The following is a 23,830-nucleotide window of genomic DNA, read 5'->3' on the forward strand; positions in this document are numbered from 1 at the left end:
ATGTAGGTGTACAGATCCATCAAAATATGGGTTTTAAATGATGATTACTTATAACACTTTATTTTACACTAACAGAAGCTTGATTCCCAGTTAATACGAAATAAAGTGTTTATTTACTCAATTTCAAAGGGCTCATTTCATCCACGCCTAATTACGCCACTGCTTTTGTCAAATACCTAAGAAAAAATTAACGATGATTCAATAAATGGGTTAAAAAATATATCCAAAGGGATCTATTTGAACGTTTCGATTCAATTATGTAAATTTTTAGAGAGGGGTTGTATTAATATAAATGAAAATACAATATTTTTAAAAAAAATTTATTGCTGAGCAAATATGAAAAACTATAAATACGTTTTATATATATTTGTAATTGATTTCAGAATCGTTTGTGGTAAGTTTATACAATTCCGAAATAAATATTTTAAAAATATTTATTTATACAAGGTGGTCTAGAATTACATATTTTTTTTCAAATCGAATAATAAGGGAGGTATGTTTGGGGGTATTTTTTTAAATAACCGACAAAAAGTTTTGTTTTCTGTTGTTTATTTTTTGGGATGTTCATAAGACGTTAGGATGATTAATTTTATGTCACTGAAATGTATCTTCCTGCTAACCAATGATAGTTGACCATATAAAACAACTTTGTAAAAAACAATTCGACGAATATCAAACTATTAAAAACCTCGTATCTGGTGTACAAGCCGCCTTAAATACTAAAATTCTATTGTACATAAAAGCTATAAATAATTATATTTATGGTGGTTAGAGTTACATCAATATAAAAGTAATTTATTTGATACGTTAAGGAACCAGTACCGGTTATAATTTTCAAAAAATTTATTTTTTTACATTTTTCGAATCCTTTCATAGTGAAATTCGAAATAATGAGAAGATTATAATAGTTCGAGTGCGCACGCGTTTTCAGTGCTCTACAATCGACAGATTTTTTAAATTATTTTATTTGATTTTTTGTATTTTACTGTAATTTACTAAAAAATTGTGAAAAAATGAAAATAAATAACTTTGGTTTTACAACTTTTACAACGGCCGCCATTTTGTTTTTATTTTTCAATTTTTTTTATTGAAAGGTGGTAAATTACGATAAAAGCTACCTTCCTCTTTAAAAGGTTAAAACGAGAGAAAACAATATTTAATTATGCGTATTAACCCCTTAATGGAACTTCAAGTGTCTAAGGGACACTTGGAATCGCTTAACTATGACGTTGGTTCCAAGAGGTTGTATCTCTGTCTGGGTTACATTCGTGCCATGTTGCCTAACTCTAAATAGGAAATTATTTGATGTAAAATATATGTTAATTTTCGAGTTTGAATAATTGAAAACTTTTCTATAGATAAAACAATGTTTGAAACATACCACCCAGTACTATTTATACAGTGTGAGTTGGTAATATAGAATTATTTATCCAAACGTCTTATAAACCCTGTAATCAATACAGTTCTGAAGATATTTGACACAATAAGGTTATAAAAAATAGTATCCTAGTTTAAGTAGTTGATGTATTTAATTCTGGACCATCTTGTATGCATTTTAAATATAAGCCACCTTGAAGAATATGTATGATCTTTCGATTTGATTAATGGTGCGCTTCTATAACGCCATATTTGAATACAAAATAAATAAAAACTAATACTAGCGACAATACATGCAATTACGACTTTATTATAAACATTAATATAATTTGTTTCATTGTATCGAAATGAATTTTGAAAAAAAAAAATGATTCGCGTGAGCAAAAGGACCTTTTTTAATATGGAAATGGGGTTTCAAGTTGCTTATTGGTCTTTAGGCAACAAAGTAGTTTTAAAAAAATATTTTTACAAAAATTGGTTGGCTTCAGTTTTTTGCGATTGGTCTTTTGGGAATCAAATTAGTTTAAACAAATAATTTTGAGATAAACTAGTTGGGTTAGTTTATTTTAAATAAAATTATCATTACAATAAACAAATTTTGTTTATTTCCTGGCTTTATTTTCAACAAAAAAAAGAAATAGTAACATATGGGTCTGAAAGGAGCATTTTTCAGTAGAATTCCTAGGTAACTCGAAAAAAAAATTAACTAATTTATATTCTCATTTCCGATCCAAAGATCTTAGAGTTGCTATTAAAAGAAAACTTTGCAATTTGGTATTCGTAAAGTTTTAGCCATGGTGGGTCTTCTGGAGTATGTGACTGGTAGTTGCCATGCGGGCTCTACATTATGTGATTCATCTTGAGCATATGACTGCATCTCCCATGAAGTATAAACTAAAATTCTAGAAGTTCAGTGATACAAATCTTGCTTTGAAGAATGGATCTCTTATAGGTTGTACTCTGTGCAAGTGGTAAATTACAATATATTGCTTAAGAGTACCTAATACTCCATGGAGTACCAAAGGGTCAATACTTTTGTTAACGTAAATGACATTCAAGCTACAATGAATAAAAAAATTAATAAATCTCGCAGTTATCACCTTTGCTCTATGTAGGGGTGCAGATCTGAAAACGTTGAGTCCGATGCTGGATCGAATGAATGGTTTATTGCTTATTGTTAGTTGAAAAAAAAACTGCCAAAGTCCATTCAATGGATCAGATTTAGCAACATGTGACTTCTAACACCGAAAATAAAAAAGTGGAACATTTCTGATATTGGGAAGCCTACAATAGAGCTGATATTCTGTAAGAAGTCTTTTAGCCATGGAATCATAGCTAACCAAGGGTAGTACTTTGAAGGGGGTTAATAAAAATTTTATTGACTGCAAAAATTGATTACACCTCGTATCTCCTCATATATTCCAAGCTTTCGATCACTAATGTTTTATTTTTGATGAAAATTATACATTATTAGTGGCTGAAAAGTTATTGGTCAAAATCAAGTGTATTGGGGTATTCCATAGACATAGGGAGTTGATACCGTTGGATACTTTATTTAAAACTAAGACAGGAATATGAGAAATTAATATTAGTTACAAAAAGCAGTAGATTTTTAAATACCATAAGATTAGGAGCTGATTTGATGTGTGTATGGGTGAAGTAACCGAAAACTTTCATTGTGGGTTATCGATACAACCTTTTGGTTGTTCCATATTGTTTATTATGAAAAAGATTTCTTCAAGATCAGATTGAAATAATACATAAATTTGTGCTACTAATAGCTCATATTAAAAATACACTCCCATCAACAAAAACATGCTGTAGAAAAATATACACGTCCATTTTTAACTGATGAACCGATCTATTAGATCGGTTCATCAAAGAAGATAGGAATATGGTTATAAATATTACAAAATAAAAAGGTTTTTGACTTATCAAGCCAAAAGAGTCTTATAACTAGATAAGATAACAGATTACATTATACATAGTCATCTCAAGAAAACAAGAACGTTTTAAAGCTGTTAATACATTTTTTTTATCAACAAGTTGCAAGTTTGTAGTTTCGATTTTATTTTAACTTTTATTTTTAATGAAAAAATAGAAAAGGGTTAAATATAAATGTGAAACCAAACAGATTTTTGATTTCGTATAAAATCTTTAATGAATTCTAATCCAAATGTAAATAAGAAAAATTTTTTATTTCGCACAACTTGATTCACGGAAACTGTATAATACTCATTATTTCAAAGTCAAATAAACAAACGCTACCTAATGTAAGTAAATTTTCAAAATTTCCATTTAATATTCGTGAAAATAAACAAAAATCAGATATTTTTTAGTCATAAAAAACAAATATCTTGAATATCTCACAAAAAAATATGAAAAAGTGTTTATTTAGCTTATTTTTAAATATATTCCAAAAACGGAAAGTTTAAATCAATTATGGAAAAGTAGTCCAGTCGTAAAGGTCAAAATTTTTATAGACCTTTAATTTGGAATTATAAAAATTACCTCAGTCACAAAAATTTGTCATTCACATAACTTTAATACTATTTGGAAAATTGAGAATATTTTTAATAGCTAAAAGCTGCGCCTTCTTTGTTCTTTATATCAAAAACGCTTTGATTTATAAAAAAAATTCATTCTCTAAATTAATTCCCATAAATTTAAACAGTATTAGAGCCAAAGGAAACGAGATATTTGCAAGATTTTAGTGACATTTGACCATTGTCTCAAGAAGTTATTGAGACAATTTTTGCAAAACCAAAATGAAGTTTTAAGTTTATTATGTATAATTCTAAGTTAAAACCTCAAATATTGATCAATAGAGTGAGGTAAACGTTAATAGCACTCCAAAATGTGTAAATATATTAAATAAAATGTATATTGAGAAAAAATAATGGCTCAAACACTATACTTTATGGTACTATAAATTTCACATGATTTTTTGTTAAAAATACTGATATCAACATCAATAATGGATTTAATAAAGTTTAAAATTATTTATAATTTTTTTAAATATAGAATGAAGTATACATCACTTTTTTCTCTTTCCAAAAATATTGATCGGGGATCAAATATTGTGGATAAAATTATAGTAAAAGGGTTTATATCAAATCTTAAATTGAAATTTCTAGATATTCAGACTGTTACTACAATAACATTCACAATTACATTATCTGGTCCTTCGAGCCTTTCACAGGTCGTTAATTCCGGATCGAAGGACCAGTCAGTGTAATAGTGAATATAATAATAATAAACAATGCGTCAGATGTGGAACAATAGATTTGAAACTGTGACAAAAATTCAGAATATAACCCAATGGGAACAAAAACTACACATTAGGCAACAGATTTTCATCAAAAAAATTGTAACAAAATTAGCCTTCCAGTACCAATCTGTACCAATCCGGGCATGGTTTTGGTCATACTAATCTCTCAAATATCAAATTTGGCAGTGGCTATCCCACATTCTAAACTTTCTAAAAAGAGTGGAATTAATAGATCAACCATAAACACTGAACATACCCAGTGCTCCAGTAAGAGAAGGGGACACAATAGATCCTTTGGGATACATCTAATCTGAACACTTTGTCATGTAAGTGAGATTTAGGGTTGTTTGTGGTGAATTTAAAAGTGCAGTTCATTATACAGTATTTGGATAAGGATTAAAGGTTATAATGAGTGGGTATTAGTAAAGAATCTGACCGTTACTCAAAAGAAATGAAGAAAAAAACTCTTAAATGTGCATCAAAAATTATGAAACATCTTCATAGATGACGAATTATTTATTTCGAGTCGAACAGAAGCACTTCGATGCAAATTGTTGCCTGTGGCATTACAGATCATGTTAAACTAATAGAGATGTTCTCCCACAAATATTTGGTACCCTCTGACTTCTTTTTGTTTAGTGGTCAATGATGATCGACACAAGAAGAAACCTCTTTTTTCAGATAAGAGTAGGGGAAGTATTTCTATAATTGATTCCAACACACGGAAAAGTGTATTATTAATCTTGGTGGAAAATTTTATGAAAAACAAAAAATGCGTTTCATTTGTAAATACTTGTTTAACCAGAAATACGCCTGCTGGCTATTTTGAGGCTTGGTAGACTCTACTGACATGTCACATTATTTAATGATCCGTTTTTGAAAAAAATAACAAAACCATTTGATTTTCAACGATGATCCCTCACGAAAAATTTAATTTATATGGATATTAATAATAATTGTTGAGTGAAACAACAATTACCAGTAAATTTGAGTATTTAAGTGAGTAATCATGTGATATAGGCTTATTATAATGATAATTATTAATACAAGACTAGGTCGATAGAAACATTACTTGTTTATATACAAGTCTCAACTACCTTTGGGAAAATATGTTGATTGAATTTGTATTGGCTCGTTTACGTATCAGCCGTCCAGAAACTGAAAATAAAAAAAATTACTTAATGATGCTACTAGAATTGTGTAAAAATTCATTTCCATATCATATTCTTACCCAATTTGGGGGAGAAAACATAATTGAGACTCGAAATATACACTAAATCACAGTGGTTGTACTTACCAAATAAAATGAAAGTATTCAAATTTTTTTGTATAGCCTACACTGATGACTCTTTTTTATGTACCTATACTTATAGAAAATAAAATTTCACTTTATACTAAGGTATTACCCTTTCCTCTTTCCTTTAATTATAAATGTATCATTTGAACTACTGTATCTTGTTTTAAACAAATTTTTGCGGTGTAAAACAAATTTCTCCTTTTAGTTTACAGCGGTGACTTTTTCTTCTTCTTTATAGCAATTACTGTTGAGTCATTTGAACTACTACATATATATATATATAAAGAATCAAGGACATTTACAAAAGTTAGAAAACAATACAGCACTAGTTGAGGTACTGAAAACAGGATAAAAAATAAAAAGAAGAGCAAGGAGAAAGTGGGAAATAACTGTAAAAGAAGACTGATTGATTGTTATTGTTTGGAGAAATAGATGAAAATGTGTAGATAAATGAAAATAACGCACTTATTCAGTTATTAAACATACTACGATGTGGCACCAAGCTTGGATATCAAGAAGAGTGCTAGAAAATTGAGCCCTCATTCATCCTTGGATTCTGGAAAAATATATGAGCTAGCAAACTACAATCAACTATGAAATTTATTGAAGGTGTTCGTAAGAACTTTATAAACCGAAAGGAGTTGCTACATGCAAAGGCTTTGGAGTAAGCAATTGATATAACATCATCTTTATTAAATACCTTTCTTAGTCTTCTGGTAATATTTATATTTTAAATTACTTACTTGCGGAATCTTGTGGTGTTAGAGGTCTGTTCAAAACTCTTTGTATCACCTCAATCCAATGGTCTCGATCATGTTCACTTTGTGCAGATAAATTATAAATTCTGTCAGGTGTCGTAAGAGAAAAGGAGAATCCTTGATCTTTGACTCCCTGTGAAACTCCTATTCTTATACTGTAACCATCCAGCGTGTGACCTATAAATACGTAAAAATTCCTCATCTTTGAATGACATCACTTGCCAAAAACTCACCTAAAAATATTTCTCCTTTCGGATAAGCATCTAACGGTTCGTCGTGATACATCAACTTCCTATTATCCAATGTAAACCATCTTTTTTTGAATCCGTCAGAGGTTCTTGGACCCGTCTTCCATAACCAACCCTCTTTGGCAAAATCCTCTGTCAAATAATTGACTAAATCGCATTCGCTAGCTGAAGGATATGCCACTTGAAGTCTGTGAAGTTTGGCGCATCGAATCGCCATGTACCAATTTACTATTATTTCTGATTCTTCGTGGTATACGTAAATGTGGCGTGTGGTTCCGTCTTTTAAGAAAGTGAGCTGCAAAGAGTTTGGATACCTAAAAATAATCAAGAGTTTATGGTAACTTAGTTTTAATTAATATCAATAGGACTAACCCTATCTTTTCTGGTGCAAACACAACATTTAATTCAGATATTCGCAGTACTGCTTTCGGCTCCTTGTTTTCCCTTACAAAATATTTGAGCGTATCGTCAGCCTCACACAACACAAATTTCCTTGGTTGATATTTGCTATCTTCTTTTCCGCGTTTCATTAGAAAACCTTGCATATTACCACTGGTATAAATCTGCCTCTCCGGGTAACAAAATTCTTCTCTGTCATATTTAGCTTTTATCCACTGTTCAATCAAACTTCTGAAAAATGTTTAATTATGCCAAAATTATATAAAAGCAACAGCAAATTGCTCGATTAAATTTCATAATAATAATTTTATGCTTATGTATGGCAGGATAATATTATAGAGTAGGTTCTGATAAAATATGACACTTCTATCATTCTTTCTTTACAAACATACATCCAGACCAAGTCTATCTTGGTACTGTTTTCAAATCTACACAAAGTTCAACCAAAACTTTTTGCAATCATATTTGTAATATGAGAATTTGTAATATGTACATATTTGTAATATGATTGCAAAAACTTTTGGTTGTATCTTCATCGTATCATTAGATATATTGGACTTTCTAATCCACAGATCGTAGATTCATTTTATTAAGACAACTTTAAATGATTGGAATTGGAGATTTTTTCAATCTTAAATAAAATTATGAGTGTGTACATAAAAATCCAAAATATTGGAAGTAAAAACTAATCAAAAAGCATTATTATAGAACTTACTGAGGATCATTTTCTTTTGGTCTCCTATAACAAGGTGGCACCCTTTCTTCATACTTCAATTTAGCTTTTGTATTGCCTACCTCTGTCATACGCTCAACTTGGGAATCTTCCCATCTGTCTAATTTTAGGTGTTTAACTTTACTTATGTGAACACCCATACTTCGATGTACCCCAGAACATCGGGTACAAACAAAAATTCCTATGTTGTATGAAGCCCATTCTGGATCTATTAAACATAATAAATTTGGTTTATTGACTATTTTTATGTACAAGAGAGTAATAAAAACTAATTACTAATCCAAAATTTAGTTCAGTCATTTTAAATGTTATTACATAATGATCTAAATATTTCCTAAAATTTTTGGGCTTTTATTGGTCTTTTCTAACCATAAGCTGTTCAGTTCAATAGAAAAAGGTTTGGAGTGGTCAAAAACCCTTTGTATTTAAGCTTCATCATAAGATCTATGAGTACCTATTTGCCAAGAATGTTTTTTGGACAAAAGTTTAGTTGCAACTTGCAAAGTGCATTGTGCAATCTATTGTGAAAATTTGGAACAGCCACGTAAATCCGTCCTTCAATAGTTAATAAAAAAACATTAATATTTAATTGCTTCACATCATTTACAGATAAACATTTATGTAAAAGTGCTGATGACACAGTGGAATTATTTAGTAGTATATTTGGTGTTGAAAAATCTATGATTTATTAAGTTATTGAAAAAGATAAATATGGCGAATTTGAAACATCACGTAAAACTCCAGGAAAATCGAAATTTCAAATAGAAAATCATTTGGAAAAAAGAATTTGAAGGAAAATAGATGAGTTCTGCTTTAGAAAAGAATTTTTGTCTCTTGTCACAGTTCAGGATAATAAGAGTTGAGTCGAAGCACACTAAGGAAAAAAAATAATTTAGCTGGAAAAAGCATTCCAGAAAATTTATTTTAATAGAAAAAAACGATATTGTAGTATAGAGAAAAAATTACCTAATTACATGAAATATGGATCAATGGATCAATCAATCAAACATACACCAAATAAATTTTGGCAAGATGAAACTGTTAAGTCAAAGATAAGGTTTTTCAAAATGTTTAAATCCACCAACAGGTGCAGTCTGATAACAATACACATCGGCAGTTCAAACAGATACCACTAAACAGATATCACTAAAATTTTGTTATATGAAAGACTGATCTTAATTTCATACAAGCAATCACCTCCTGAATTTTGTTGAATGAATTTAGAAACACCCAGTATATCATAATATCTTGACTATAATAAATTATATCGAAAATTATCATTATCACCTTCCAGTACCTTATCTAAAGTACCTATTAAACTTGAAAATATGCAAAAGAAGCATGAAAATAACAAACAATTAATTTGACAAATAACTAAAGCTCAAATATCTCTAGACATCTATAAACAAAATGTTTAAATTAATTATGATAAATTAACGTTTGTGGTTTTTAATTGACCACTAAAACTTTCCAATATTTCAATATTATCCATACTATTTTTAAACAGGTTCATACCTTATTTAGCTACCACTAAATATGAGACATTATATTCAATTAAATTACTTATTAATTTAAATAATATAATAATTAATTATCAACAGCTTTAATTTTAAAGTTGAACATTTTTATTTACTTTTTCATGTTGGTCTATTAATACCTTGTGTTGAGTTTTAAATGTTAAAAAAGAATGTGTTTACTAAGTATTGGTATGTGATAAGCATGCTACAATAAAAAAAGATTACAACTGTTTACAAATCTTGTTAGTTTTCATATAACTACGATTCATTGTTCAACAAAGTGTTCTACTCAAATGATAGGATAATATATTTAGTAAAGTTAGTTTTAAAATTGTTCTAAATTGATTCAGTCTGTTGAGGAATTCCTATTTCATTTAATACACACTATAAATTATTTGGAATAAATCGGAACATACAAATCAGTAAATAGATCAGAATAATAAAATGATTCTTGATTTTGAATCATTTAAAAATTGTTCACAGATAAAATATAATAGAAGATAAGGAATATTCATTGGACGTGTTTTTATTTAGAGTGAAACAGTTGTGGGTCAGTAATCGTTCACACAAAATCGGTGCCGACTTCCAGTAAACACAATAAATGTTACTTCCTGGAAAAACAAAAACATAGTTCTTCCCAGAAATGTGGCAGTAAACAGTTTTGGTGTTAACAAGATTAAATTGAGAGTTAATAACTTCAACATATATTTTAATTAAAAAAAATAGTGTATTATAATCGTATTAAATAGCATAATAACATTTGTTTATTTGTGATAGATGTATGCATGTCATGCCTGTAACGGAGGAAAAAATAAAATGCGTTCTTACTTTTAGCTTCACAATCCACACAAACACTATTTCCCGGGTATTTTAATAGTTCACTTAAAAATTTTTCGTTTCTATCAACCATCTTATCATTTTATACGAAATACTTAATTTTAAAAACACAAGGCAACTACAACAAACCATAAACCATCACCATTTTTGTCAATTCTTCTGCGCACTGTAGTCAAATTTAAACTGTTGAAGAAATTCAAAATCTTATTAAAACCATTCACGTTTTCAATTATTATGCGAACCACAATAGTCACGAAAAATTCTTCACAATTCGCTTAATTGCTAAAGTTTATCACACAGACTGTTATTGGTAGGAGTAATCACACAATTTACCGATTTGAAATTTCATAAATCTCGTTTATTGCATCTTTCTCGATGAATTCGACAATGTGAGGCCTCCCACCCATTTATGCCGCTTTTTACTTAAGCCGATTTCACAGTTGAGGCTTGCAGGTTGCTGACTTTTGATTCACGTGATTTAAAGCCAAATAAATCCTTCAATTTAAATATAAATGTCACTATTCAGTATGTGAATCTGCACTTATGCGCCCTGTCATTAAGAGGTACGTTCCGGAATTATCATAAATTTAATATTTTGACAAATCTAAGTAATATATGTAAAATTCATGAATATTATCTGAAATATTAAATTTCTATAAAAAATTGGGAAATTACTTCTTAGAAATTAACAAAATATATTTTTCAGATTGGAGTTTATCAAGGAACGTATTATAAAGTTTCTTGGTGACGTATTAGTCGTATAATTGTGATGGTGGTGGTCTGTAGTTGAAATGGCTACTTGTAATTTCTTATTGAAATAACTAATTTAACTATTATTATTCTTACCGTGATAAGTGGTAATTTTTTGGGACAAAATACGGATCGGCAGTGTTTTTTTATGAAAGAACAGTGAAGTATTGATGTATTCACAGAACTACGTTCATTTATTTTTGTAGATTAAGGTATGTAATTGAGTGTTTACACTTCCTACTCATTCTTTAAAACACGTTTTTTATTATATATAGGAATATATAATTAAACTTTGTTAATTAAAAATGCTATTTTACATATTTTGGTTTAGCTGTTTACTTTTTAAGTAGATCCTTTAAAAAATGGATACCAATGTGACTGAAGTATATGAGACCATTGAAAGTATAGATGTAAATAAACAGGTCCCATATCAACAGAATATGGATTTTTCACAAGAAAATTTTACAATGGGATCTCAAATGGAAAGTGATGGATTTCCTCTAGAAGGTATGTTAATCTTAATAAATTAATTTTCTTTTGTAAATATACAGGTACATATTTCACATACCAATATATTTCTGATATCTTTAAACACATAGGTGAGATATAAACAATAATTTGTTTTGATTATTTAACAATTATATAGATATTAAAAAGAATACTCTTAACCTTATTAAAGGTAATTTTGTAGAAATATTAAAATCTTATAATCAAAGCACATTTTTCTCCCAGTAGGTGTTGAATTTCTTTTCAAGTTAAGTTTACTATGTTGAGATTCTACCAGTCCATTTAAAATTAGTAAATGTACCTATTGCATCTAAAATTATTTCACAAAATTTGTATCACTAACTTAGGGACAGTACGATTTTTGTGGCGCGGCAATTTAACTTGTTTAGGACAAAATTAAAAGAAAATGAAGAATATAATTTTTCAAGCTCCCGTGGCGTTAGGTTAGGTGGGGACGAGGGAACGAAGCCTCCCAATAATAATTCTAATGTGAATTAAATTTCTTCTTTTTGTCTAGACAATTTTAGCTGCAAAAAATTCACAATTTTTTAACTTTTTACACCACAAGAAAGTATTTAATGACTGTGTGAGATTTTTGTGAATCTTGAAATACATTCTCACCTTTATAATCAGGATCAGTTGTATCTTCTTCAATAGCTTTCCCTATAAAGTCCTAAAGTCCTATTTTGACTTCAAATATCAATATCTCGAAAAATGGAGTAGAATATCGAAAAAATTTATACTGCATTTTCGATTTATTTTGGGTCAATTTACAAAATGGCATAGCCAAATCCTGTTACTTCAGAAATCGTACTGTTCCACAAATTTGAATATTCCAGGTATTTTTTGAAAAATATTTGTATAAACAGTAAATTTACTGATTTTAGATGGTGAACAGTACAATGCACAACCTGAAACTGCTCAGTGTAATCCTTCTGACCAACCTATGGAATATCAGGATACTGGTCTTGAAAATCCATCTAATCAGTCTTGTACAATTGAAGAAACAGATATACAACAGTCTTATAATACCGCAGAAGAGACCCAATTGAAACAATCATCTACCATTAATGGACTAAATGAAGACCAAACAGTAGCAATTGTTGAACCTGAAGTTGCTGAAATAACTGCAGATAGTATCAATGAAGAAAACTTAACTGAAGCCCCTGTTGAAAGTAATGAAGAAGCAATTGGTGTTAGTGTTAATTTGATAAATCAAACAGCTGAAGACAGTATTAATCCAGTTGAAAGCAGCACTGATTCTGGTGTAGATAATACTGATCTAGTTGGGAGCTCTACCAACACAATTAATAGTAATACTGAGCCTGTTGGTGAAAATACTGATCCAATTGAAAATACTATTAATCAAGTTGAGGGTATTATTGAAGATTCTCTTATTGAAACTGATCTTGCCCATTCTAAAGATATATTGGAAAACATTGAAAACAGTAATGAATCAAATACCATTAATGAAAGTATAGTGAAAGATACTATCGATGAATACACTGAAAAAACTGATGAAGTAATCAATAATAATACAGAAAATGAAATACTATCTGCCATTGAGGATAATGCAGATTCAACTGAGGAGATAATTCGTTTAGAAATAGAGGAGGAAAGCCCTTTGAAACCCAATGAAGAGGCTGAAGGTGATACAGCAGAACATATTGAGTTGACCCAGTTAAATGCATATGAAGGTGTAATGGATTCACAGGTAAGATTGACTTTAATATGATCTGAATCACCACATTTCAATAACTTTTCTCTTTATTCAACGAAAGTTTGAGCTATTATTAATTTTTTATGTTTTATATCATATAAATCACAACTAACGAGTACTATATTCACCCATTTTGCATCTAGTGATATTTTTCTATTCTTAAAGTGCAAATTTTTCCGGTTTTATAGTTTTTATCAAGTTTAATGGAAATTATAGGTCCTAGTTGACACCCCTATAAAATTGGCTGGCCCAAATAAAAAAAATTTATTGTGAATAAGATGCGAAAATCACATATTAGATGCATTTATAGTTTTTTTAAAATTCAAAAAAAAAGAAAAGGTCTGCCAGGTTTTTGAAACTTGGCGATCCCTATAAATAAAAAAAATTTCGTGCCTTTTGTTTCCATATTCAACATTTAACCATCAAAAATTCCTTGAATAATTTTAGTTTCAATGACCTCACTAGAAGTGGTGGATCTTGATGAGACTTGGGTGCTTGTTCCTTGAAATATGCATCAGTCTCATTAAGATCCACCACTTCTATTGAGGTCATCGAAACATATGTGATTCAAGAAATTTTTGATGGTTAAATGTTGAATATGGAATACTTTTTGAGAAGAATATGTTGCACTTAATTCTTATGTGAAACAAAAGGCACAAAACTATTTTTATTTAACTAGAGATCCCAAAGCTTTAAAAACCTAGCAGACGTTTTATTTTTATTTTTAAATTTTCCAAAAACTATAAATGTACCTAATATTTGATTTGCGCACCTAAAAAGTCTTCACAATACATTTTTGGTTCATTTTTTGACTTGAGCCAACCAATTTTATAGGGGTCCCATTGGCATCATATTTCTTAAATGGCTAAATTTGTAACTTACATGTAGGATCAGTATATGGTAGTTCAAACGTCCTCATCGGTAGATTTATCAGCTCAAGAAGACCCTGACGATTCTTCTGTACAGCTAGTGGAAGTTTATGAGGAAACCCCTAGAGATAAGCAAGATAAAGTGCCCCAGAAAAAACCAAGAAGGACTCGTAAACCTATTCACGAATTACCCATGCATCTGATAGGACATGACATTTCAAAACCAGTTGAAAGTGTTCCAAATGGTAGGGCGTTGCCAAAACCTCGTCTAGGAGTCAAGGTATTGATTTATTTTTGTTAAAAAACTGCTTTATTAATTTTTTTTTGTTAAGGTACCTTATCTCAATTTGACCAGCCAAATAGTCTCCAAAGCAGAATTAGAGGAAGAGATTTTGGAACGTTCTAGAGCAAAAGAGCAAGCTAATGAAAATAAATTTGCCAGAGGATTAACACAACGTCTAGCAAATAAGTTAGCTCCGGACGATAATAAAAAGTACACAATATCTAAAGAAAACAATAAAAAACCCGATAAAGTGAAAAAAGACACAATCAAAATGGAAACAAAAAGTGAAGGATCTAATAATTCTATTAATGTGGATGAATCCAAGATCCAGAACGATGATGATTTGTTGGCCATTTTGGAAGGAGATGGGGAAGAAATACCACTGATGGAAAAAGTTCAGGATCCTGCAGTGAGTTTTTATTATGTTTAATTGACTATAATTAAAATAATTCTGATTATTGGATATTAGATATTTTAAAATGAAACTTGCACCATTTTTATATTACTAGTTATTCTTATAGTTTTTACTCATTTTTTAAACTTTTTTGTGGTGTCACCTCCTGATTTTCTCATAAGTTATTCTATATTTGTTTTTCTGATACGGGAAGAAAAGTTTTATATGGGCTTTGGAGATCCAGTATACTTACCAGAAAAGGAGTACAAACATGTTTTATTGACCCAAAGCCTTTCTGTGGTCTAAAAAAATGCTCCTGTAAGTAACAGAAGGAGGAAACTGAAAGAGAAGCACTCTAGTGTTGCCTTCGTGGACTGGATCACTATCTAATTTTAAGTGTAAATGTTACAAGGAACATTGATCAATGCTGAACGTTCTCTGAGAGAGATATAATAAATTTTGTGTATTTTAATGAATAAGCAATCATCTTTGAGGTTTCTCACTACATTATGTTTTGTTTTATTAGACAAAACTAACTATTAGGTGATCTTTTATGGTTGGAATCTTGTAAATTGGTTTTTTGACTTACTCTAACCACTTTGAGGTTATGTTATCATCACTAACTATTTTTTGTTATCCAGTGTTTTCTCAATTATGCTTTGAAATGTGTACACACTTAATTCAATCGATTTTTCTCCCGTTTTACTAGTGTTGAAGCGGATTTATTTTATTTATACATTTATATTTTTTGATTAGGTTGACGATAGCAACTTGAAATTGATAGAACGTGAAATAGCTCTGCAACAACTTCAAGAACTTCCACGTCAACTTCCAAAAGAAAGGATAATTAAACCAAGATTTCCAAGACAGGATCCTAAAGCAAAAACTGCAAATACCGCTACGAAAATTTCTGCTTCTAAACCAAGTTCTCCTGTAAAATCTGACACACATTCTAAAACTGAAACTGGTCCAGCTGCTAAGACAGATACTACAATAAAAAAATCTATTTCTTCTATAGATTTGGACGTTCCACTTCCCGTGAAAAAACTCGTTGAAATAGAGCCCCAAGTAAAAGTTAACATGGTACTGAAAACTTATTCAAGGAAACGGAAACCGACGGATATGCCAGAATTCGAAAGTTCATCTCCTAAAAAATCTTCATTCGAAGATCCAGATTCGAATGAGATCTTTGAAATGAAAAACGACCCATTAGCACTACCGACAGACGTTTATGTCACGAAAAGTTCCAGGGTTATTAAAAAGAAAGTTATATGGGATCCCGATGATGACCAACATTCAAAAAGCCCGAGACCTTCATTAAAAGTTCCTGACAGCAATAAAACTTCAACTCCTAAGATTACAAAATCGGTATCTAGTGAAAAACTCGAAAAAATTGATAAGAAGCCAACAGTAATTCAAATGGAGAAGAGTAAAGAATCGAAAGAGAAACAGTCCGAGAAAAGTGAAAAAAATTCACCAAAGAAAATCGTCAGTAAAACTAAGCTTACTCCAAAATCTAAGAGAGGTAAGTATATTAATATACAGTCTGTACAGCTGTAGCTAATATTTTGTATGTTAAGGTCTTTCTGAAGTTGATAAATTGCTAATGGACGAAGGAGCGATAAAAATGTTATACGAACTCAAAGGTTCTGATGAACATTTGGCTAAGAAAAAGAAGGATGTATATTCAGTAGAAAAAGCCGAAAAGGAGTTACTCAAAAGAGCCAACGTTCTCAAAAACGATCTAGTACAAAATACCAGTAACGAATCTCCAAAATCGTTGAGGAAAAAAGAAAGCGCGCCGAACACTTCTCCTCCCGTTAAACAACCACCAGCCATAATTGAAAGGAAAATGTCCAAAGATTCGACGAAAAGTTCCGTCCACACACCGCCGAGATCCCCAACTTTCTACTCGTCACAAGCATCGATGTTGATAAGAAGAAGATCCAGCAGTTCTATATCAAGTGAAGAAGAACTAGAGGAAAATAAAGTAAGTTACAAGGTAAAACTAATTAATTTGCTCAATTTGGGGATTTAGTCATTTTAGTGACTGTAAAATCCCTTTTTGATGAGTGATGGTTAACAGTCTGTACGTTTTTAGTCAATGAAGACTCCAAAGAAATTGGACTCTTCAAAATCGAGAAAACATAAAAGGAACACTACTAGTGAGAGCGAGTCCAGTGTCAAAGAATCGAAAGAAAATTCTACAGAATCCATACCGAAGGCAATCAAAGGGGCACAGTATAAATCATTTACAATGAAGAAATCTGGTAAACATATATCCATAGATTTGCATTATGTTGATGACAAAGGTTACTTTACCATCGATGTAAGTATAAATAATGATAACAATATGAAATTTGCACATATCCTTTGAGTTCCTGAAGATTTACTGACACTTCTTCTTGAGTCAAAGGTTTCCCAAATCAGTTCAATATCCTTGTCATTCCAACAGTATTGATTAACTGTATAGTAAGCAAATCTAAACGATATCACTGCAACAAAAACTAAGAGGATACACTATTGTTCTGAAACTATATAGCATATGACAGCTTTCTCTTTCATTCCTAGCTTATCAAGCTCATCCAAGTCACTTTTTTGGAGCTATTAATGAAGTAACAGTTAAGTCTATTAAATATCAACATATTTCAACATAAATGTCAGGGAATCTGTATAATCAACCGTAGTGGCAAATTATTATCACTTTTATTGTTTTGAAACCTGCTCAGAGATTATTGTGCAGCTGTACTGCAAAGCGACCATTTGCTATCGATTTCAAGTGATTATTTCCACGCTAAAGTAGTTTAAAAGCTAGTATTTTTTATAAAAATGGCTATTTTGAACGAGTATTCATTGTATACACTAAAGTTATTGCACATTTTTTCAATCTTACTCTACCAACAATTTATGTTCATCAAAAAAGAGCCTAAAGCACACCAAACTGCTTAAGCAGCCCTGTAATTGTCACATATTATCAACCTGTACTTAAAGTGTGACTGGGTAAAAAAATTAACTGATTAAAAAAAAATTGTAATCAGTTAATTTACTGTTTACAAGTTGATAAAGAAAAAGAAGATTATGGACAAGAACACTTTATGTTTAATAGAAATAATCAAATACAAAAGTTTATGTTTTGTGTAGTCTACAATTTGGCTACTATATTGACTATCTCGGCTACCATTTTGACCTGCAGGTGACTATTGAATCTCAGACGCTAACGCAACTATGATTTATAGTATGTTATTCTCAGAACCCTGACTGTGTTGTAATTATTACACTTTCTTAGATCACAACAAAGCTTAGAACAGTGTCCTTAGCCTTATCAAAATTTTGTCAATTCACAATTTTCAGTCCAGAGTGGAATAAACACCTTTCTCTCATATTATTGTGCCTAGGTGTATCCGAATGAAAGAATTCTGAATATTTAACTGCAATTTTTAAACAATTCTGTACATATTTTGTGTAGAGTTTGTAACAAAGCCTAAAATTGGCCTATTATATTAACTGCCAAGGCTACTATTTTAACCTGAGGCTACTGTTTTGACCTACAGGCTACTGTTTTCGACCCCAGGCTACTGTTTTGACCTGTAGGTTACTATTGAACCTCGGAGGCTACTAGAGCAACCATGTTATTTTAAATTATGAGCTTCAATCAATTCTGAATCATAAGTCAATTAACACGAAATTATACCAAGGAATCACATAACACTTGATGGTTGCTATTTTTTAGGTTTTGGCTGATCTTACTGCTGCCTTAAAGAAGCTAGAAAAAGATAAGGAATGTAACGTGGTATCGCTCACATCTTCGAGCACAGCTTTTTGTTTAGGTCTCGATTACACATCTTTGGTAACAGATGATAAAAAAGAAAGGATAGAGAAAGCGACTACTTTAGCGGAAAGCGTTAGGTGAGATAAAAAATTTAACCAACCAAATCACTGATATTACTCCAAGTTTACTCTTATTACAGTGTACTTGATATTGGAACATGCTTCAAAAATTATATTTTGTTAAATTAGCCTCTTATTAAATTGTTTATACTCTTTGTTAATATGTTCAAATTTTTAGGGACTTCTTATTGAGTCTCCTCCACTTTCCGAAAGTTATAGTTGCTGGCATACAGAGCGATTGTGTAGGAATAGGAGTAACAATGTTATCTCTATTCGACACTGTTATAGCTAGTGATAAAGCCATATTCAGAACTCCTTACGCCAGCTTAGGATGTATGGGAGAAGCCACATTCCTTTTAACATATCCCCATGTAAACAATTGTGGATTGGTGAGTTAACGGTAACCATATGATCCCCATTTTGAATTGTATCAATATTTTTGTTGTAGGCTGCAGAGTTGTTATACGCTAATCAACATTTAAAAGCCGACGAAGCGTTTAAACGTGGACTGATCTCAAAGTTATGTTGGCCCGAAAAGTATAAAGATACATTGGATAATTTCGTTTCGTCTATTGCGCAAGGATCTCGACAGGTAATTTGAAAGGATATATTTAAGAAAGTTGATGAAAACTTTTGGTGTTGTAGAGCTTGGAAACTACAAAAAGACGGTTCCGAGTGAACGGACAGGATCGGATCGAAACAGCTATAAAGGACGAAATGGAAATTCTGATCCAACATTGGACGAGTTCAGAATGTCAGGATAAATTTTCGAAAATCGAAAAGTAAAATTGGAATAGTACTTGTTGAATATTTGGATTTGCGGTACAAAACAAAAATTTATTGTAGTAATAAAGTGTGAAAAGGAAAATGCTTCAAACAAAAATATTTTTTTATATTTTCATAAAGTAGAAATTAAGTCACCATATTGAATAATATCCTTTTTTTGGGTATTATTATCTAGATTATATCGTAGTACTAAATAATTGTTTGTTTTTAGTATAATTGAAATATTGAAATTTGACTGTTTTTTAGCACGGTAGCCAAAACAAAAATATTTCCAAAGATCGGTGCAATTCTTTAAACAGCATAATTAAACTGTCTAAGATGTGTTAACAGAAATTAACACAATAAAATAATTATTAGTGTGTTTCAAGAAAGTTGCAGTGAGCTTAAAAAGAAATTTAACTTGTTATAAAGTTTGCAATAATCCTAGATATAAATTTCTAATTCAAATCTTTATAGTATAACAAGTGAAACTACTTTTTTTACTGAATTTAATCTTATTCTTTCTATGGACTTCCAGCCTGACTCACTTAAGTAGCAACTTTTATACTGTCTCAATTTTATTGATCTCTAACAATTGAAATTCGTTTTACAAATTTCGGCTCGAATGACCAGCGCTGTGTATATAGCTGGAAACCTCTCCTTTCAGCTCTTCGTCGGTTGTGAAATGCATCCCTCCCAATAGTTTTTTTAAGTCGGGGAAGAAATCCTAACCCCTGGTGGCCAAGTCTGGGCTGTAAAGGGGATATGACACTATTTAAATCTGTAGATGTGATTCGTGGGGTGTGCGGTTACAGTCCATTTGTGAGCATGCATCTTCTCTTGTTTTGAATCGTGCGCCGAAGGTCCTTCAACGTCTGTCGGTAGTGGTCCGCATTAATTGCACCGGTACGTAGGAATTCGCACAACAACAACCCTTTCCTGTTCCAAAAGACCCTCGCCATCACCTTGTTGGCAGACAGAATTGGTTTAAACCTCTGGCTTCAGCTAGCTTGGATGTTTCCACTGATGGGATTTTTCTTTTGTTTCCGGTGTCAGGTAGTGGACCAGATTTCGTTCCCAGTGACGACAGAGTCCAAAAATTCCTCGCTATCTTTGTGGACTTGACTTACTTAATTCTATTACCTAAGCAGCAATTTTTATAGTGTACCCAATTTATTGATCTTGAACAATTGAGGTTCGATTAATATATTCCGGCTCGAAGAACCAATTAATTTTGACAACTCTTGATATAATTGGAACACTGTTGGTATTCTTACTACTCATTAGTTTTTAGCAAACCAATCAATAATAGTCTTTTTAAAAATGTTCTTTGCAGTCTAAAGCTTTTGTTTAAGTACTCTTCTTATCAAAATACCATTATTGACAGGAAATTTTTTTCTTTAATTTTTAAAATAACGTTTTTTATGTTTTGTATCAGTAGGTAGTAAAATTCCAAGTTTATTAACGGTTTGAATATCTATACTTGGTTTAAATTAAGATTGATTGGACAACTCTTTCGTTTCGTTGAAATAATTTGAAGAAAGCTTCGTATTAATTATTTTATACCTAAAACATGAGAAATTATGAACTATAGATGAAACTAATTAGATTTTAGGTAATAATAAAACAAAGGACCAATACATTTTTTATACTAATCAAAGCTAGAACCGTTTTAAAATCAAAGAATTAATTATTGTGCCTTGCTAATATCTTTACGTTATTTACTATCTAAAATTATATAGTATCTTTCATTGGTTTATACGTGGCGGGTCTAAATAGTTTGGTTTTATTCTTTCTTCATATTTACATGGATGTTTTCATATTATGTACTTTTGTTAGTGCGTCCCTTTATTATTTGTTTAGGATGCTTGACCTCGTTGTTTATACTTTTTATAAATTATTTTTAGTAAAACAGTTATTATATTAGGTATTTAAGTTAGTTAATAAAAACCGGCTCGAACGAAACCGTTTTAATAATTTGTTTTTATAAAATCTTTCAACATTATTTTACATTTGTCATTTGAATATATACAATGATTCGTTTTTACATATTACATCTTTTTATTAAAATGATAATTTTTAATGGACACTTTGGCTGCGTCTTCATTTAATATTTGTTACTAAATTTGACCTGTTCATATTGATACTTTTTATAATTAATAAGGTTTTAAAACTTTTTTTGTTTGCTCTCAACATATGGGCAGATGTAAATTCCTGATATAATAAAAATTAAACTATTTCTTCGTCCCAAACGAAATTATCTTTTACTAACCTTTAATGTCATCCGTATATCTCCTTGTGAACTTCCAGGTTGGTTAAATTCTTTTGTTTTATCCGAAAAGTACAACTTCTGTACTTGTATCTATAGAATCCGGCTCGAAGGACCAATAATGTTCTATATATTTTTATTTTTGTAAAGATAAAGCTTACTGTATATTTCCGAAATACATTGTAGGTATTAGGTTGTGTAAATATCATATTTTCCATCTTTATGTCTTGGTTAGAAAAGAAAATATGTTCCTATAAGTTGCTATGCATGCTACATATATTTGAAAACGAATTTTAAAGTTTGACAATTTTTTAGGAACATATTTTACTTCAATAGTGTGTGATTTTCTATTTTGGTACAAATTGTTTTCTTTTATCCTACAGGATAGTTATATCGGACATATTTAGTTAAAGGGGTCAGTAAAAAAAAGAAATAACAAATAGTTTCTCTCTAAATTATATATTATAGCATTTTACACATTTTATACAAAGTGATTAGAAAGTTGGGAATGGTCGTATCATTCAAAATCTTACCTATACTGATATGCTGAAAATTTTCTATAATTGATTTTTTAGGAAAATCGTTATCATCAAACTAGCTGTTTAGATCAATGCATTTTCTTCTTTATGCCGGAGTCGATAGCTTAAAACCTCTTCTTTCAGCTGCTTTAATTCAAAGTAGAGATGGTAATCACTGGGGACCAAGTCTGGACTGAGTCGATAGCTTGAAACCTCTTCTTTCAGCTGCTTTAATTCAAAGAAGAGATGGTAATCACTGGGGACCAGGTGTGGACTGTAAGAGATTGAGAGACATTATTCCATCTAAATCTGTTGATAATATCAATTGGAACACGGACAGTGTTGTCCTAATGGAGACGCTTGTTGTGCTGCTAAGCAGGTATAACTACAACCCTTTCCTGTCCCAAAAGACACATCGGTTTTGTTTCCACGCGTTGCCGTTGTGTTCAAAACTTGCTGATATCGGGGATCATCTCGCTGGGGTTTCGAATCGTCACCCTTCGATCTTAAGCAATTACTCGTCCGGAGAATGAACGTTGTGGACAGCTCGCAGCCTAACCAGCGTTCTAGCGTCCATAGCTTCGTGAGAACCTAGTTTTTGGTTTTGACTTGTAACAGTGAAATTTTTACTTCAAAACGATATTTGAGACTTCCTTTACAATTTCCACCCTAATGGTTAAGCATTACTAGGTCATCTTTGATACAAAATATATTTTGTGTACTGGTAATCTTAATATAATTAAGCCTTCAGTTTTGATTGGTAATTTGTTATAGATGTAATGGGTTGAGGGTTGAAATTCCTGGTGTTTAGTGGTTGGACGTTGATACCATTTACTTTATTCGCTCGGGTTATTTAGAAGCTTTCTGTTGAACAGTTTTTAATGTTAAAGATTCACAGTAATTTTTTGAATCACATGACCGTTACCGTAGTTTCTAAATTAACATATATGCTTGTTAAATCAATGATTTGTTATTTTATTGGTATCAATAAATAGATTGTACATACATTTGTGTTTCTATTATTTTTTTTTTCCATAAATTAAACAATTCTTTTGAACTGCGAATGCAATGGTTCACAGTTTGGTCCGCAAAAATTTTTCCTTTGCAAAAGAGGAAGATGCTTTTAACCTTGATGTGACTACAGAAAAAACAATTACCTAAGTGAATCAAGTTGAGAAACTTTAATATCTGGGCTCTAAATTAAAGATGAGGTAAAATTAAAAATATTGGGAAGAAAAATGTCCCAAGAAAATATATTTTGGTGTCAAAATAGCAGTAAGTATCTAGAAAAGACTTACAAAAGGAGAATTAATAATGATATAAGTAAGATGGTTAGGACACATTGCTACTACAGCAGAGAATTGTTTGTTGTATTGGATGGAAGAGTCAAGGGTCTAGATGACCTGTCAAAGAGATGTGGGTTAATTGTG

General features: G+C 30.8%; 2 protein-coding genes across 5 annotated transcripts; one reads left to right on the plus strand and one right to left on the minus strand.

Annotated features, from left to right (window-relative positions):
* Positions 1 to 306: 306 nt before the first annotated feature.
* Positions 307 to 10,871, minus strand: LOC130894695 (arf-GAP with dual PH domain-containing protein 1-like). 2 transcript variants are annotated; one of them, XM_057801631.1, is made up of 6 exons: positions 10,429 to 10,871; positions 8,066 to 8,291; positions 7,324 to 7,581; positions 6,937 to 7,265; positions 6,689 to 6,880; positions 307 to 5,806 (listed from the first exon to the last, which is right to left on the minus strand). In XM_057801631.1, the coding sequence occupies exons 1-6, from the start codon at positions 10,508 to 10,510 to the stop codon at positions 5,742 to 5,744; spliced, it is 1,152 nt and encodes a 383-aa protein (XP_057657614.1). In that variant the 5' UTR covers positions 10,511 to 10,871; the 3' UTR covers positions 307 to 5,741. The 2 variants fall into 2 exon arrangements, with proteins under 2 accessions (XP_057657614.1, XP_057657615.1); XM_057801632.1 differs by lacking the exon at positions 10,429 to 10,871 and adding an exon at positions 9,050 to 9,157.
* A 315-nt stretch (positions 10,872 to 11,186) lies between these two features.
* On the plus strand, positions 11,187 to 23,405 carry LOC130894696 (nucleolar protein dao-5). 3 transcript variants are annotated; one of them, XM_057801634.1, is made up of 12 exons: positions 11,187 to 11,399; positions 11,535 to 11,694; positions 12,582 to 13,408; positions 14,303 to 14,563; positions 14,616 to 14,975; positions 15,717 to 16,485; positions 16,541 to 16,962; positions 17,062 to 17,289; positions 18,691 to 18,866; positions 19,027 to 19,237; positions 19,297 to 19,440; positions 19,494 to 23,405. In XM_057801634.1, exons 2-12 carry the CDS (start codon positions 11,550 to 11,552, stop codon positions 19,632 to 19,634), a joined length of 3,684 nt encoding a protein of 1,227 aa, XP_057657617.1. In that variant the 5' UTR covers positions 11,187 to 11,399; positions 11,535 to 11,549; the 3' UTR covers positions 19,635 to 23,405. The 3 variants fall into 3 exon arrangements, with proteins under 3 accessions (XP_057657617.1, XP_057657616.1, XP_057657618.1); XM_057801633.1 differs by having other exon boundaries at positions 11,538 to 11,694; XM_057801635.1 differs by having other exon boundaries at positions 11,538 to 11,694; positions 16,541 to 16,950.
* Positions 23,406 to 23,830: the final 425 nt, after the last annotated feature.

The sequence above is a fragment of the Diorhabda carinulata genome, chromosome 6, assembly GCF_026250575.1.
Source record: "Diorhabda carinulata isolate Delta chromosome 6, icDioCari1.1, whole genome shotgun sequence".
Classification (NCBI taxonomy): domain Eukaryota; kingdom Metazoa; phylum Arthropoda; class Insecta; order Coleoptera; family Chrysomelidae; genus Diorhabda; species Diorhabda carinulata.

Bases quoted from the DNA above. Each gene is read 5' to 3' on its own strand.
- LOC130894696 (XM_057801634.1), top strand. From the start codon at position 11,550: ATGGATACCAATGTGACTGAAGTATATGAGACCATTGAAAGTATAGAT. The intron at 14,976-15,716 runs GTGAGTTTTTAT...TTTTTTGATTAG, and splicing joins AAAAAGTTCAGGATCCTGCA to GTTGACGATAGCAACTTGAA. The intron at 18,867-19,026 runs GTGAGATAAAAA...TCAAATTTTTAG, and splicing joins ACTTTAGCGGAAAGCGTTAG to GGACTTCTTATTGAGTCTCC.
- LOC130894695 (XM_057801631.1), bottom strand. From the start codon at position 10,510: ATGGTTGATAGAAACGAAAAATTTTTAAGTGAACTATTAAAATACCCG. The intron at 8,292-10,428 runs GTAAGAACGCAT...TATGTTTAATAG, and splicing joins TGTGGATTGTGAAGCTAAAA to ATCCAGAATGGGCTTCATAC. The intron at 6,881-6,936 runs GTGAGTTTTTGG...ACGTATTTATAG, and splicing joins GAAAGGAGAAATATTTTTAG to GTCACACGCTGGATGGTTAC.